At 33.4% G+C, this 12158-nt stretch overlaps 5 protein-coding genes across 5 annotated transcripts; 3 read left to right on the top strand and 2 right to left on the bottom strand.

The window, feature by feature from the left end:
• The first annotated feature begins 2869 nt into the window (after nucleotides 1–2869).
• LOC134828956 (enkurin) lies at nucleotides 2870–3713 on the top strand. Its single transcript, XM_063841945.1, is given in 3 exon segments — nucleotides 2870–3195; nucleotides 3197–3482; nucleotides 3540–3713. Coding segments are annotated over 3 exon segments (786 nt in total).
• Nucleotides 3714–3731: 18 nt separating this feature from the next.
• LOC134831012 (MORN repeat-containing protein 4 homolog) lies at nucleotides 3732–5258 on the bottom strand. The gene is made up of 2 exons (XM_063844641.1): nucleotides 4840–5258; nucleotides 3732–4035 (listed from the first exon to the last, which is right to left on the bottom strand). The coding sequence occupies exons 1-2, from the start codon at nucleotides 5037–5039 to the stop codon at nucleotides 3768–3770; spliced, it is 468 nt and encodes a 155-aa protein (XP_063700711.1). The 5' UTR covers nucleotides 5040–5258; the 3' UTR covers nucleotides 3732–3767.
• A 1655-nt stretch (nucleotides 5259–6913) lies between these two features.
• Nucleotides 6914–9028, top strand: LOC134832322 (peptide-N(4)-(N-acetyl-beta-glucosaminyl)asparagine amidase). The gene has a single exon (XM_063846306.1). The coding sequence runs from the start codon at nucleotides 6990–6992 to the stop codon at nucleotides 8895–8897; it is 1908 nt and encodes a 635-aa protein (XP_063702376.1). The 5' UTR covers nucleotides 6914–6989; the 3' UTR covers nucleotides 8898–9028.
• Nucleotides 8949–9929, bottom strand: LOC134832323 (acyl-coenzyme A thioesterase 13-like). The gene is made up of 3 exons (XM_063846307.1): nucleotides 9718–9929; nucleotides 9277–9464; nucleotides 8949–9218 (listed from the first exon to the last, which is right to left on the bottom strand). The coding sequence occupies exons 1-3, from the start codon at nucleotides 9799–9801 to the stop codon at nucleotides 9044–9046; spliced, it is 447 nt and encodes a 148-aa protein (XP_063702377.1). The 5' UTR covers nucleotides 9802–9929; the 3' UTR covers nucleotides 8949–9043.
• On the top strand, nucleotides 9543–12047 carry LOC134832321 (uncharacterized). Its single transcript, XM_063846305.1, has 3 exons — nucleotides 9543–9665; nucleotides 9974–10957; nucleotides 11020–12047. Exons 2-3 carry the CDS (start codon nucleotides 9982–9984, stop codon nucleotides 12024–12026), a joined length of 1983 nt encoding a protein of 660 aa, XP_063702375.1. The 5' UTR covers nucleotides 9543–9665; nucleotides 9974–9981; the 3' UTR covers nucleotides 12027–12047.
• The last annotated feature ends 111 nt before the right edge of the window (nucleotides 12048–12158 follow it).

The following is a 12158-nucleotide window of genomic DNA, read 5'->3' as shown; positions in this document are numbered from 1 at the left end:
ACGGCACAAAAATGACTACAACACGATTTTTTTCGGGCGTCAAAGTGTTAAAAGTGGTTAAAACTGCTCGAGTTTTTGTGTCGTTCGATGAAAATTGCTCAAGTCTCTCGAAATAATGACGCAAAAACATTAAAACGGATTAAAGTGCAATTTGAAAGGATTATTTTATGTTTTTATGTGCCATTCATCTGTTATCCTTGCATTTATTGACTCAAGCGATTTTTTTTCAAACTTTTCTCTAAATAAACTCTGCAGCTAAAAATGTTGTCAAAGTTGTTATTTTAAGTGTTTTTTTGTGTGTGTGTCTCAATTTTTGTGCAGCAGGCAAGGCAATTGGAAGTGTAAATGTTCAACAAGCAGATTAACATGCAAAAAAATCAATAAGCTGTGCGATTATGTTTGTAGATTCGAACGATGGAGTGAAGACGGAAAAGTGTTTTTCGCAACAAAAAGTGCTTAATTTGTAAAAGAAATGGATTTATTGGATATATGGAAGATTAAATCTGCAGTAAATCTGGATAAAATTGATCAAGAGTGGATTTTTCTTCGGGAAAAAGTTGCTTTGTGAGGTAGATGGAAGTGCAGTAAATTATTAAAATGGAGATTTTTTAGCTTTTTATGAGTTTCAAAGATGGGATTTTGGCTTTTAAGGACATTTAGAGCTCAAAATTTTAATTTTCGAGATATAAATTGACCAAAAATTGAATTCTAATGACTTTTAGCACATAAAATCTGAATTATCTGTGCTGTTTTTTGGAAAGTGCGGGAAATTTAAAACGAAAATTTTAAAAAATTTTCAATAGAAAAATTTAATTTAATTTTTTAAATTAAAATTAATTAAATTAAATAAATATTAAAAAAATTAATTTTAAAAATTGTATTAATTGGGTTTTAATATTTTAAAAATATGATTTTCAAGGTTCAAAATGAGCAAAAATTGAATTTATATGACCTTCAGTAAAAGATTTTTTAAGAAATTTTTGTAAAAAAAAAATAATTTTTTTTTAAAAAACTTTAAAAAAATTCCTTCATTGACCTAAATTTTTTTTATTTTATTTAAAAAAAAAACAAATATGTACAAATTTAAAGAATTTAATTTTTTTCGTTTTATTTCAAATTTCCCGCATCTTCTTGGCTGAAAATTTAACTCAAAAGGACAGAAATTGTTAGAAATTTATGATTTTCGTTTCTTAATGAGTAAAAATTTGACCTTGCATGACATTCAATAATAGAAAAATTCCTTCTAAAGATCTTTATTGACAAAAATTTGACAAAAATTTTTCAAAAATTATCAAAGTTATTTAATGACCAAAAAATTGTCTTTTTTGAACCTTTAACCTCAAAAAATTTTGATTCTAAGAGTTTTTAACCCTGAAAATTTGCCTTCTGGGTGCCAATATATAGAAAATTTTGACATCATCCTCTTAAATTTAAACTTTAAAAGGTAAAAATTTAAAGAAATTTGACTTCTCAAATACCTCGGTTGTCTAATATTTGACTTCTAAAGATATTTTTTGCAAAATTTTTGACATAAAAGGCCTCTTTCATCAAAAATTGAGCTATTTAATGCCTTAATTTGTAAAAATTTGATTTTAAAGGACTTGATGAAAAGAAATTTGACTTTTCAATGTCATTATCGACTTAAATTTTTAATAAAATATCAACTCAAATGAACTTTTAAGGGTCTTTACTTGCAAAAATATGACTTTATAAATTTTTTTCCGAAAATTTTTCGGTATTTTTTTAACAAAAATTTGACTTTAAATGACATTTATCGACGAAACTTTGACTTTTCAAAGGCTTTTTTGAAAAATATTTGGCTTTAAAAATCTTTGAAGCCCAAAAAATGTTATTTTCAAAATATTTTATCTACAAAAAATTAGCTTTTCCGAGCCTTTTTGAACTAAAAGTTGACCTTAAACTCATTTATTCGACAAAAATTGAAGTTTTAACTCTTTTACAAACAAAATTTTTACTTTATATATTTACCACTGACAAAAATTGAAAATTAAAATACTGTAATTGATCAAAATTCATCGAATAATTTCCCATATCAAGCTCAAAAACCAATTTTAACTTAAAATTTCAAGTTATTTTTACCTTTTAAAGCCATAAGAACCTAAATTTTCTCAAAAACTTTCAATTCCCATGAAACAACTTAATATTTTTTTGCTCAACTTTTCCTTCAAATTACTTTTAAACACCTGCGAATTTCTCTCGCTCGTTCGTGCCACGAAGAAACTTCGCACACACATCGAGAACGGGAGAAAATTTTTGTTGTCACAAGCACTTCATGAGCATTTTACGACACATAACCAATTAAAATAATGGAACAACAAATTAATTAGCTTAATTACTTTCGAATGTTACATGAGAGTTGTTTTATTTACGGCATTGTTGAAGACTTCGTGTGAGGCACAGGAACGAGAACGCCGAGAGAGATAATACGGAAGAAAATGATATTTATACCAAAAACTACGACGACACAAAGTTTTTCCTTCCTGCTTTCTTTCGCCTTCTTCTTCCGTATTTTATTTACTTCCACATGAAATGTTGTCAGAGGAAAAGTTTGACATTATTTTAAAATAATTTTCGTATTAAGTTGAAATAATTTTGTGTCTCACGAACATTCACATTTAATTAGCATTTAAAATATTAATGAAACTTATTTATGTGATTAAAGGGAATTTGCAAGTTTCCTTCCTCCCTGCCACGAATTTTCATCATTTGCGCGTCAGACAAACAAAAATTCACCTCACAACGGTTGCTAGGCGACTTTTGCGCGTCATTCCCTTGTTTATTTGCCACCAAATAACGCAATTTATCGAAGTTTCTGGTCAAAAAGCCGTTTTCTGCCTCCAAATCTGCCATGTCCATCATCAACATTGTTCATCACGACGAAAATATCTACAGTGTCGCTGCCAAGGAATGTGCTGCAGTGCAAAAACTCCCGCGCCATCACTCAAAATTCGAGAAAATGGTGCGAAACGAACGTCAAGCCGCCCTTTCGCATCACAAAACGATGGGATTTGCCGAAGTTCCGCTCCATTGTCCACGTCACTTCTTGAGAAAAGACTGTGGGGTGCGTTGTCAAGTCCCCCAATCGCCCAAACAATGCTTACTTGAGGCCCGCAAACCACCCGTGCCTAAAAAATCCGAGCTTGTGTGGCTGTAATTCGCCCTGCAAAGACACGCCATGCAAGAATTTCCGCAAAGAAAACATCAAAAAAGTCGTTTCTGCTGCCCCGAAGCGCCCGAAACCCAAATTTTGTGACACGCGCAAGGGAGACTTTCATGATTTGGAGAAATCGGGCCTTGCACCGGTTTATGTGTACTCGAAAAAGTACGGAAAGTGCCCGAGTTACATCATCAAGAAGCGTCGGGAGGAGATTCAGCGCGAAATGCATGCGAGAAATGAGGAATTGGAGAAGCAACCAAAGTGTCGGTACATTTCGCCCGAAGAAAGAGCAAAATTACTTGGAGTAAGTCCCATTTTTTGATGAATTTTAATAAATTTTTCACCAAAAAATTACTTTTAGGGTCTCAAGGAGAACTGGGAAGAGCTCCAAAAGAGTTACCAAGCCTTACCTTTGATGATCGACACGATCCCGAAAATGCAGCGCAAGACAAAGCTCGAGAACAAATTGAAAGCGCTCGAGCGTGACATCCTCAATATCGAGAACAATCCCTACATTTACATTTATGACGAGTAATTTTTGCACAATTTTCAATAAATTTTTAATTTTTGCTGCAAAATTTATTGATTTTCAATGGGGTTGGTCGCATTGAGCGCGTGCCATAAGTGCGACTTTTTGCGCTCTTTGAACGACGTCAGGGCAGTTTTTTCGTCTTATCATGCGACAATCTTGGAAAAAGCCTTCGTTGCGTGGAAAGCCGTGCGAAGCATCGGCAAATGTGACTAATCCGTAGCCCCAAATTCGACCTCCGCGGAATTCGCCTTCGAATTTCATGCCATCCGCGCGCCAGAAAACGCCGTGTCCGTGGAACCAGCCTTGCATGAATTCGCCTTCGTATCTGAAATTTAAGAATTTTTATGAAAAATTAAAAATTTTATTAGAAACTCAAAAAATTTTATGAAAATTTAAGAATTTTGCTAAAAATTCAAAATTTTTGATGAGAAATTCAAGATCTTTGATAAGAAATTCAAAAAATGTTATAGAAAAATTAAATTAAATTTTTTTTTATGAATAAATTCAAAAAATTTGTTAAAAATTCAAAAATTTTGAAAAAAAAAATCAAAAATTTTAATAAAAATTCAGAAATTTAACGAAATTTAATGAAAAATTAAAAATTTTTATAAAATAAATAAATAAAATTTTGATAAAAAATTAGAAATAAAATTTAAAGTTGATTTAAAAAAATTTAAAAAAAATTTATGAAATTTTATAGAAATTCAAAAATTTTAATGAAAAATTAAAAGTTTTTTTTAAAAGAATAAGAATTTTGATAATTTAAAAAAAAAAAAAAATTGTTTATCCAAAAATTTAATTCCTTTCAAAAAATTTTTTTTTATAGAAAAATTAAAATTTTGATTAAGAAAATTTTAAATTTTGGGCTTTTTTAATTGAAAATTTCAAGTTAAAAATTTAAAATAATTTCAGTGACTCTATGAAAAAAAAAGTTGAAAAGCAAAAAATATTTATTCAAACATAAAAAATTTTAAAAATTAAAAATTTTTCAAAATTAATGAAAAATACTAAAAAAAATAATTTTTGATGAAATTTAAAAATAATTTTTGTTCCGTTGAATTTTTTTTATTTGAAACAAAAATTTACATATTGTGAAAATCTTTTTAAAAAACTCACAAAATTTACTCACTTTGCTCCATCAGAAAAAACCATAACGCCCAATCCAGAGCAAAGTCCATTGCTAAAAGCGCCATCATAACGCGTTCCATCCTTCAAGAGCAAATGTCCCATTCCGTGTTTCTGTCCTCGTTGATTCCAATCCCCAACATATCGCGTCCCATCATCATACCGATAACCGCCACACCGAACAGCTCCCGTAATTGCTGCCATTTTTGCGTCAAATCAAGTGCTTGTGATTTTTCTTCACGACAATTTATTTATTTGTCGGCACAAAAACTTTCAAGGCAATGCACTTTTGAGCATTTATTTAAAATTTCAACGTGAAAAAAAAACTTTTTAATTAATTTTATTAAATTTTATTGCCTCTCCTTTCCTCAACTGCTCCTTGTTACGACTTTCGACACACTTGCCGTAAAAACTACTTGGAAAAAAGGAAACATTAACGAGTATAATTGAAGTGTGGAAAAATATCACATGGATTTTATTTTGTTTTCATGTGGCGCGCCTTTGAATTTTTACTTTTTTGTAAAATTTAGCTCGTTTTCACCTGTTTGCCATCCCTGAAAGTTTTTTCTCAGTAGGTAATTGAATCACTTTTAGTGCTTCCCTTTAATTAAATTTGTTCAATGATATACGAGCAATGTCGATTTCAGGCATTTACGGAACAAACTTGGTCAGCACGACCACGACAAAAGCTAATCTCGCACTAAAAGTTTTTTTTCTACGACTTCTTTAACCGAAAAAATGCAAGTAAAGTGTTACGAGTTTTTTTTTGTTGTTATGTTCCGAGTGCAGTCACGTGTGAGAAATTTATTCAGCGAAATTATATCATACGGTAGTGATTATTTATGATTTTTTTTGGTTGGCGCTTAAATATGTTTCAATTTATGCAGTTTGGTCTGATGAGCAGATTAAATTTCTTATGATGAAAGAAAGATGAGGAGGTATTTTCGATAAGTAATTGTTTTATTGGATGTGATGCCTTATTTAATGTTTAACTTCATAAAAAATATTGAAGAATGAAATTTATTCGCATTTTTATGGTATTTAATTGAACTGAAAACTATGAGGTAAAGAGCTGAAGTTTTTGAAATAAGAGCTAAGACTCTTCAAAAATTTCTTAGGTAAAAATCTAAAAACTTAGAAATGTTTTACAGCTAAAACTGAAGACTTAGAAATTGTTCAAAGCGAAAACTGAAGATTAAAAAATTCTTTAAAGCAAAAACTGATCACTTAGAAGTAATTTAAAACAAAAACTGAAGCATAAAAAACTCTTAAAAGCAAAAACTGAAGACTTAGAAATCATTCAAATAAAAACTGAAGACTTAGAAATCATTCAAAACAAAAACTGAAGGCTTAAAACTCATTCAAAACAAAAACTGAAGACTTAGAAATTGTTCAAAGCAAAAACTGAAGACTTAGAAATTGTTCAAAGCAAAAACTGAAGACTTAGAAATCATTCAAAACAAAAACTGAAGACTTAGAAATCATTCAAAACAAAAACTGAAGACTTAGAAATCATTCAAAACAAAAACTGAAGACTTAGAAATTGTTCAAAGCAAAAACTGAAGACTTAGAAATCATTCAAAGTTAAAACTGAAGACTTAGAAATCATCCAAAGCAAAAACTGAAGACTTAGAAATGATTCAAAGCAAAAACTGAAGACTTAGAAATCATTCAAAGCAAAAACTGAAGACTTAGAAATCATTCAAAACAAAAACTGAAGACTTAGAAATTGTTCAAAGCAAAAACTGAAGACTTAGAAATTGTTCAAAGCAAAAACTGAAGACTTAGAAATTGTTCAAAGCAAAAACTAAAGACTTCAAAATAGCTCTGAATAAAGGTTGAAATTAGTTCTGAACATAATCTGAAGATTTAAAAATCTAAAAGAAGCTAAACTTTTTGAAGTTTGAAAATTTTTCGGAAAAAATAAAGTTATGAATTGACCAAAAGTACCGTTACCAACAAATTAACGAAATTGAGGAGTACAAAAAAAAACTCCCATAACAACAATAACGCCCGTTACTTCAGATAAGAAATGACAGTTCAAAATGTAAACACAGCTGTTTTATGGAATGATTAAGCATAAAAGTAAATAAATTCACTGTGTGCGGTTCTCTTCTTCGCAAAAAAAGAAAATTCCCTTAAAACTCAACAAAAATGGTACTAACAACTCCTGCCGATCGCTTATCTCTGAAGCACCTTGCTGATGTGAAGCAAAAAAACAGTCAAGAAAACATCAAGGAAGGCCTAAAAATCCTACTAAAACTCCTCGACAACGTCATCGCCGAGCCAGGAAACGACAAATACCGTCGAATTCGATGCGAAAACAAAATTATCAAAGAAAAATTATTATCTCTCAAAGGAATGGACTCTCTTTTGACGGAAATTGGGTTCGTTTTCTCCGATGAAAGTTACGCATTGCCTTCAAGTGTCATGATTGCTTGTCTCCGAAACGTAAGACAACAAATTGATCAAGTTTTAACGGAAGGAAATGAGCCTTCAACGTCATCAACAACCACGGGAGCCATTAAAAAAGAGTCTAAAGAGCCGAAAAAGCCAGAAATTGTCTATAAAAGTGCGAAATCCTTCAAAGAACGAACGAATTTTCCCAAAGTCATCTTTTCTGGCAACCAATTTTTACAAAATTTGGAACATTTGTCGGACAAGGTGATGCAATATGAGGACCCAGTGTTGCAAGAAACGGGCAGATCTGTCATTCCAATCGAAAAATTGAAACAAAAAACGTTGGAAAGCCTTCGCAGGATCCAAAAACAAATAAAAACAGGAAATTGCAAGGAAATGGAGCCCAGTTACGATGACTTGTTCCTTTACGAGTTGGCAGAGTGGTTCAGAAATGACTTTTTTACGTGGGTAAATCAAGCGAAATGTCCCGTTTGTGGCAACGAAAATACCCAAGCTGTTGGTCAAACGTCCGAAAATGGAAATCGCATCGAGCAATATCGCTGTTGCAATCGTATCATCAACTTTTATCGGTACAACGATGTCTTGCAGTTACTTCAAACGCGCAAAGGACGATGCGGCGAATATGCTAATTGCTTTACTTTCCTTTGTCGTTGCTTAGGATATCGTGCGAGGTACATTTTTTCGACGGAAGATCATGTTTGGACCGAAGTTTATTCAACACTGCAAAATCGATGGATCCATGTTGACCCGTCGGATGGTGTTGTCGATGCTCCTCTCATGTACGAGCATGGCTGGAAGCAAAATATTCGTTACGTAATCGCATTTAGCAACGACGACGTGCAAGATGTGACTTGGCGATACACGAATCAGCACAAAAAAGTCCTGCGAAACAGAAATAAATGCACGGAAAAAGAACTTTTGGACACGATTTTGGCGCTGCGGAACAAGAGACAAGCCGGAAAAAGCGAATATTGGATAAAAAATTACAAAAAACGAGCATTACGAGAATTGGCTGACTTCATGTTGGAACGCGAACCCACGGAAGACGAAAAAAGAGGACGTAGTTCGGGTAGTTTAGCATGGCGGCAAGCAAGGATGGAGACAAATGTCAACAGTTTTTACGTTTTTGAGCCTTTAGAAGCGGAAATTAATGCGAAACAATTCAATTTGCGATATTCCTGCACTCGAGACTTGTACGAGCGATACTTGTTAAACTCCTCAAAACAAGCAAATGTCCTCGAAACCAAACAAAATTGGGATTCTCTAGTCTATCATGCTGATAAAATCTTTAAAAAATATGAACCTGACTGGAAAATGTGTTATTTGGCACGACTCGACACCGACGAAGGCACCTCAGGGGAGTCTTCGATAATGTGGCGTTTCGATTTTTCCGGAAAAAATTTAAAAATCGATAATTTGCAGTACAAGTTTGAGACAAAAACATTCGAAAATGGCAAAATCGACGTATTTTTCATGGATAAAAACGGATTACGTGTCACGGATTTGAAAGAACTCAAGGGAGAAACGAAATTCTCCATTAAAGCTGTACTTTCAGGAGGAAATTGGCAACACACACAACTTTTTAGACAAGAAAAAGGCTCTTCGGAGTATCCGTTCGTGCTGAATATTAAATTTGCGTAAAAAAATCGCAAAAAATAACTTAAAAAATGACAAACCATTCCAACTTCTTTGATAAAATTTCGGTTTTGGTGCAATTTTGAATTCATTTCTTAGAAATAAATTTCAGTTTTATCATAATATTCGACTAAAAATCAATTTTTTGTTGATTATTCCTTTTTAGGACCTCCAGATCCAACGAATTTTGTGTGATTTCCGTGAGCGATGATCGATCCGTCCTTTTTGTTTGTCAAGGTACAAGTCGTAAATGCCAAATTTGCACCAGATTTCAGCGTTTTTGCATCAATTACGATATCATCGCCTTCACGAGCTCCTTTTAAATAGCTAAAAAATTAAAAATTTATCAAAAACTCAATTTTTTAATAAAAAAAAATTATTTTACCTCACTGACAAATCAACACTGACTCCGGGACTTGGATTTTTCGGATGTGTCATCAAGCCAATTGTTGTCACTTGATCAATTAACGTTGCAATAAACCCTCCATGAAGCCCTCCGCCACGATTCAAGTGTTCCGCAGCGACTTTCAGCTCGGCAGTTACGTTGCCAGAACCGCCAGCAGTGAAAACTACCTGAAATTTAGCGCTTTTTTAATGAAATTTAGGGTGTGAGTAGTTGGCAACCCTGTTTATTTACATTTTTTTGGTTGGAAAAGGAGATGAGAAAGAATTTCGCCGGATATTTTATTGAAAATTGAGTTCAACGAGGAAATTTGAGACTAAAAAAATACGTTTTTGAGGATTTTTGTTGCAGGAAGTCAATTACAATTGATGGTAAGTTGTGTTTTTTTTGTAATTTCTTTTATATTTTGAAACTTTTACTCACATTTTTCATCAATCTGTCATAGCCGTCGGTTTTGCTCATGTACGTCGCCACAGTTTTGATGAAATCCAAGCCTTTTTTGCACATTTTGACGCAGTTTTAAGTAATTTTTCGTGAGCAAAGTCGATCGACCTTTGGATATTACGCGACACAACTAACAATTTTGGTCTAAAAAAATCTATTTCACGTTGAATTCGCGTCAGCTGTTCGTTTGAATGTGAAGTTTGCACCGAAAATAATTTTTAAAATTTATTTTCAGCTCCAAAAATGATCGAGCTCAAGGAAATTTGTTCACTTTCGTATCAACACAAGTCAGTACAGCCCTTTTCAATACAAACATCTCCCAATGGAACGTTTTCGATTACGACAAAAACCGCCGTTCAAATCATGAAACCTCAATTCAAGCACAATCCGGACCTAAATTTGTTCAATTTGAAGCCCGCTGTTGTTCAATGTCCCCTTGACATGCCCACGAACGAGTTGGATACGGAAGAAGTTGAGATCTACAACAACGCCGATAAGCTGGAAAGGAAATCTTTGCTCTTGGATCAACGATTTTTGCCAAAATTATCGAACAAAGACGTTTCTGAGCTGGTTCAGAGTCGCGCAGTGGCCTGGAATGGCAGCGGAAAATTCGCTTATTTGTCAACTTATGGAGGAATCGAGATTTTTGAGGAAATTAATGAAGACAATGAATGGAAAAGTGTCGTTAACGTCGGTAAAGAATACCTTAAATACGTGAAAAAGGACAAAAAATCACCTCTGAAGACGATGAACGAGTTGGAAAGTCATGTAGAAGATTTGTTGTTAACAAGTATCGTCTTTTGTAACGTCGGCGATGAAGAATTCTTACTTGCGACGACCAAAAGTAGCAAAATGGTGACGTTTCGGGTTAATTTTCAAGCAAAAACTGTTGAAATCGTTCGAGTTTCGGAAATTTTTGAACGAAACATCAACAGAATGACCGTAATTTCAACGAAAAATGAAGTTTTTGTGGCTGTTGGAAGCAATGAAGGTCAAATCAGCTTGTATAAAGTACAAAAATCTGGTGAAATATGCTCGAGGAACTGCTTGTGGGAAGATAAAGACTTGTTGGCGGTGTCTGATGTTCAAATATCGACCTTAGATGATGGATTTCTTGCAGTTGCATCGAAAGGAGGACATTTATTGGCTTTTAAATTAGATTCCAAGATGAGTTGTGTCAAAAAATCGCATGAAATGTTGACTTCAATGCCGATTACAGGTAAAAAATTTTTTGAAAAATTAAATTTTTTGAAAATTTTCTTAATTTTTCATATTTTTTAGGTCTCATGAAGACTTCTGAGACGTCTTTCATCACAGTTTCCCTCAATAACGAAGTCAAATCTGTTCAAATTTGTCCAAAAACGTTAAAAATCTCATCAACTAACGTTCAACTCGACTTTTCGCTGTCTGGAAATACCGTTTATGGCATCGCTCCATCTCATAATCAAGCGTATTTTGTACTTTTGAGCTTCGTAACGCAAGCTCATGACCATTTAACACTCCGACAACCGCTAAATTTAACATTGTGTCGCCTTGGATCTTCAAATCCGATCGAAAAATTACTCTCAATGCCATCGATGTCACTGAAAACTGCCACAGATTATCTCGAACTCATCAGATATTTGGGCGCCAAGGACCAAAAGATGCTTCAACTCTTCGAAAAATCAATTGATTTAACAAAAAACATTGGATTTACGAAAAATTTCGAGTTTCAAGTGAAAATTTCAGCTGTTCTCGCAGGAGCTCGTTTCACGTATTTCCGTTTGCGAAGCGCCGCAGAGTCAGAAGTCTCGACAAAACGCATGGAACGTCTCGGTCAAATACTGGAAGTGATTCGGGCGAGCCATGCATTGAATTTTCTCGCAAAAAATGGAGCAAAAAGCGAATTTGAATGTCTTTCGGCGCGATGTTTGAGACTATCGATACTCGAATATGTCGCCGCAACACCCGCAACTGATGAATTACTCAAAATTTATGAAGCGTTAACGCCGGAATTGATAATTTTGGCACAAAAAACGGAAAATTTGGGCATAAGTGAGGCGGAAAGTTGTACAATTTGCGGAAAAATGTTGGAAATGAACTCTTTGACGTGTGAAGAGGGACACGTAACCATCAGATGTTGCCTTACAAAAGTCCAAATTGACGATTTTAATCCCAAAACTTGCTCACAGTGTCAACGAAGCATTTGGAATGACCTGGAAATGATCAAAAAAGTCATTGGCAGCGATGAAAACTTACTTTTGTGTCCCTTGTGTGACATTTCTTTCACAAATAAAGTTGAAAATTGATAAAAAATTGAAAATTTTACTGACTAGACGACTTTTTTATTGCTCTAAAATCCAGAAAAATGCATCCATGCTCGAATATTCGATAAAAAATCGAACGAGCAGGCACTTAATCTAAACAAAAAAACGTGTCAA

The sequence above is a fragment of the Culicoides brevitarsis genome, chromosome 2 (genome assembly GCF_036172545.1).
Source record: "Culicoides brevitarsis isolate CSIRO-B50_1 chromosome 2, AGI_CSIRO_Cbre_v1, whole genome shotgun sequence".
NCBI classification, from domain to species: domain Eukaryota; kingdom Metazoa; phylum Arthropoda; class Insecta; order Diptera; family Ceratopogonidae; genus Culicoides; species Culicoides brevitarsis.
This window is presented reverse-complemented; position numbering and strand designations above follow the sequence as displayed.

Excerpts from the sequence above, each read along its gene's own strand:
- LOC134831012 (XM_063844641.1), bottom strand. The coding sequence starts at position 5,039 with ATGGCAGCAATTACGGGAGCTGTTCGGTGTGGCGGTTATCGGTATGAT. Across the intron at positions 4,036-4,839 it reads GTTTTTTCTGATGGAGCAAA|ATACGAAGGCGAATTCATGC; the intron begins GTGAGTAAATTT and ends CTTAAATTTCAG.
- LOC134832322 (XM_063846306.1), top strand. The coding sequence starts at position 6,990 with ATGGTACTAACAACTCCTGCCGATCGCTTATCTCTGAAGCACCTTGCT.
- LOC134832323 (XM_063846307.1), bottom strand. The coding sequence starts at position 9,801 with ATGTGCAAAAAAGGCTTGGATTTCATCAAAACTGTGGCGACGTACATG. Across the intron at positions 9,465-9,717 it reads ATGACAGATTGATGAAAAAT|GTAGTTTTCACTGCTGGCGG; the intron begins GTGAGTAAAAGT and ends GCTAAATTTCAG. Across the intron at positions 9,219-9,276 it reads AGTGTTGATTTGTCAGTGAG|CTATTTAAAAGGAGCTCGTG; the intron begins GTAAAATAATTT and ends TTAATTTTTTAG.
- LOC134832321 (XM_063846305.1), top strand. The coding sequence starts at position 9,982 with ATGATCGAGCTCAAGGAAATTTGTTCACTTTCGTATCAACACAAGTCA. Across the intron at positions 10,958-11,019 it reads GACTTCAATGCCGATTACAG|GTCTCATGAAGACTTCTGAG; the intron begins GTAAAAAATTTT and ends CATATTTTTTAG.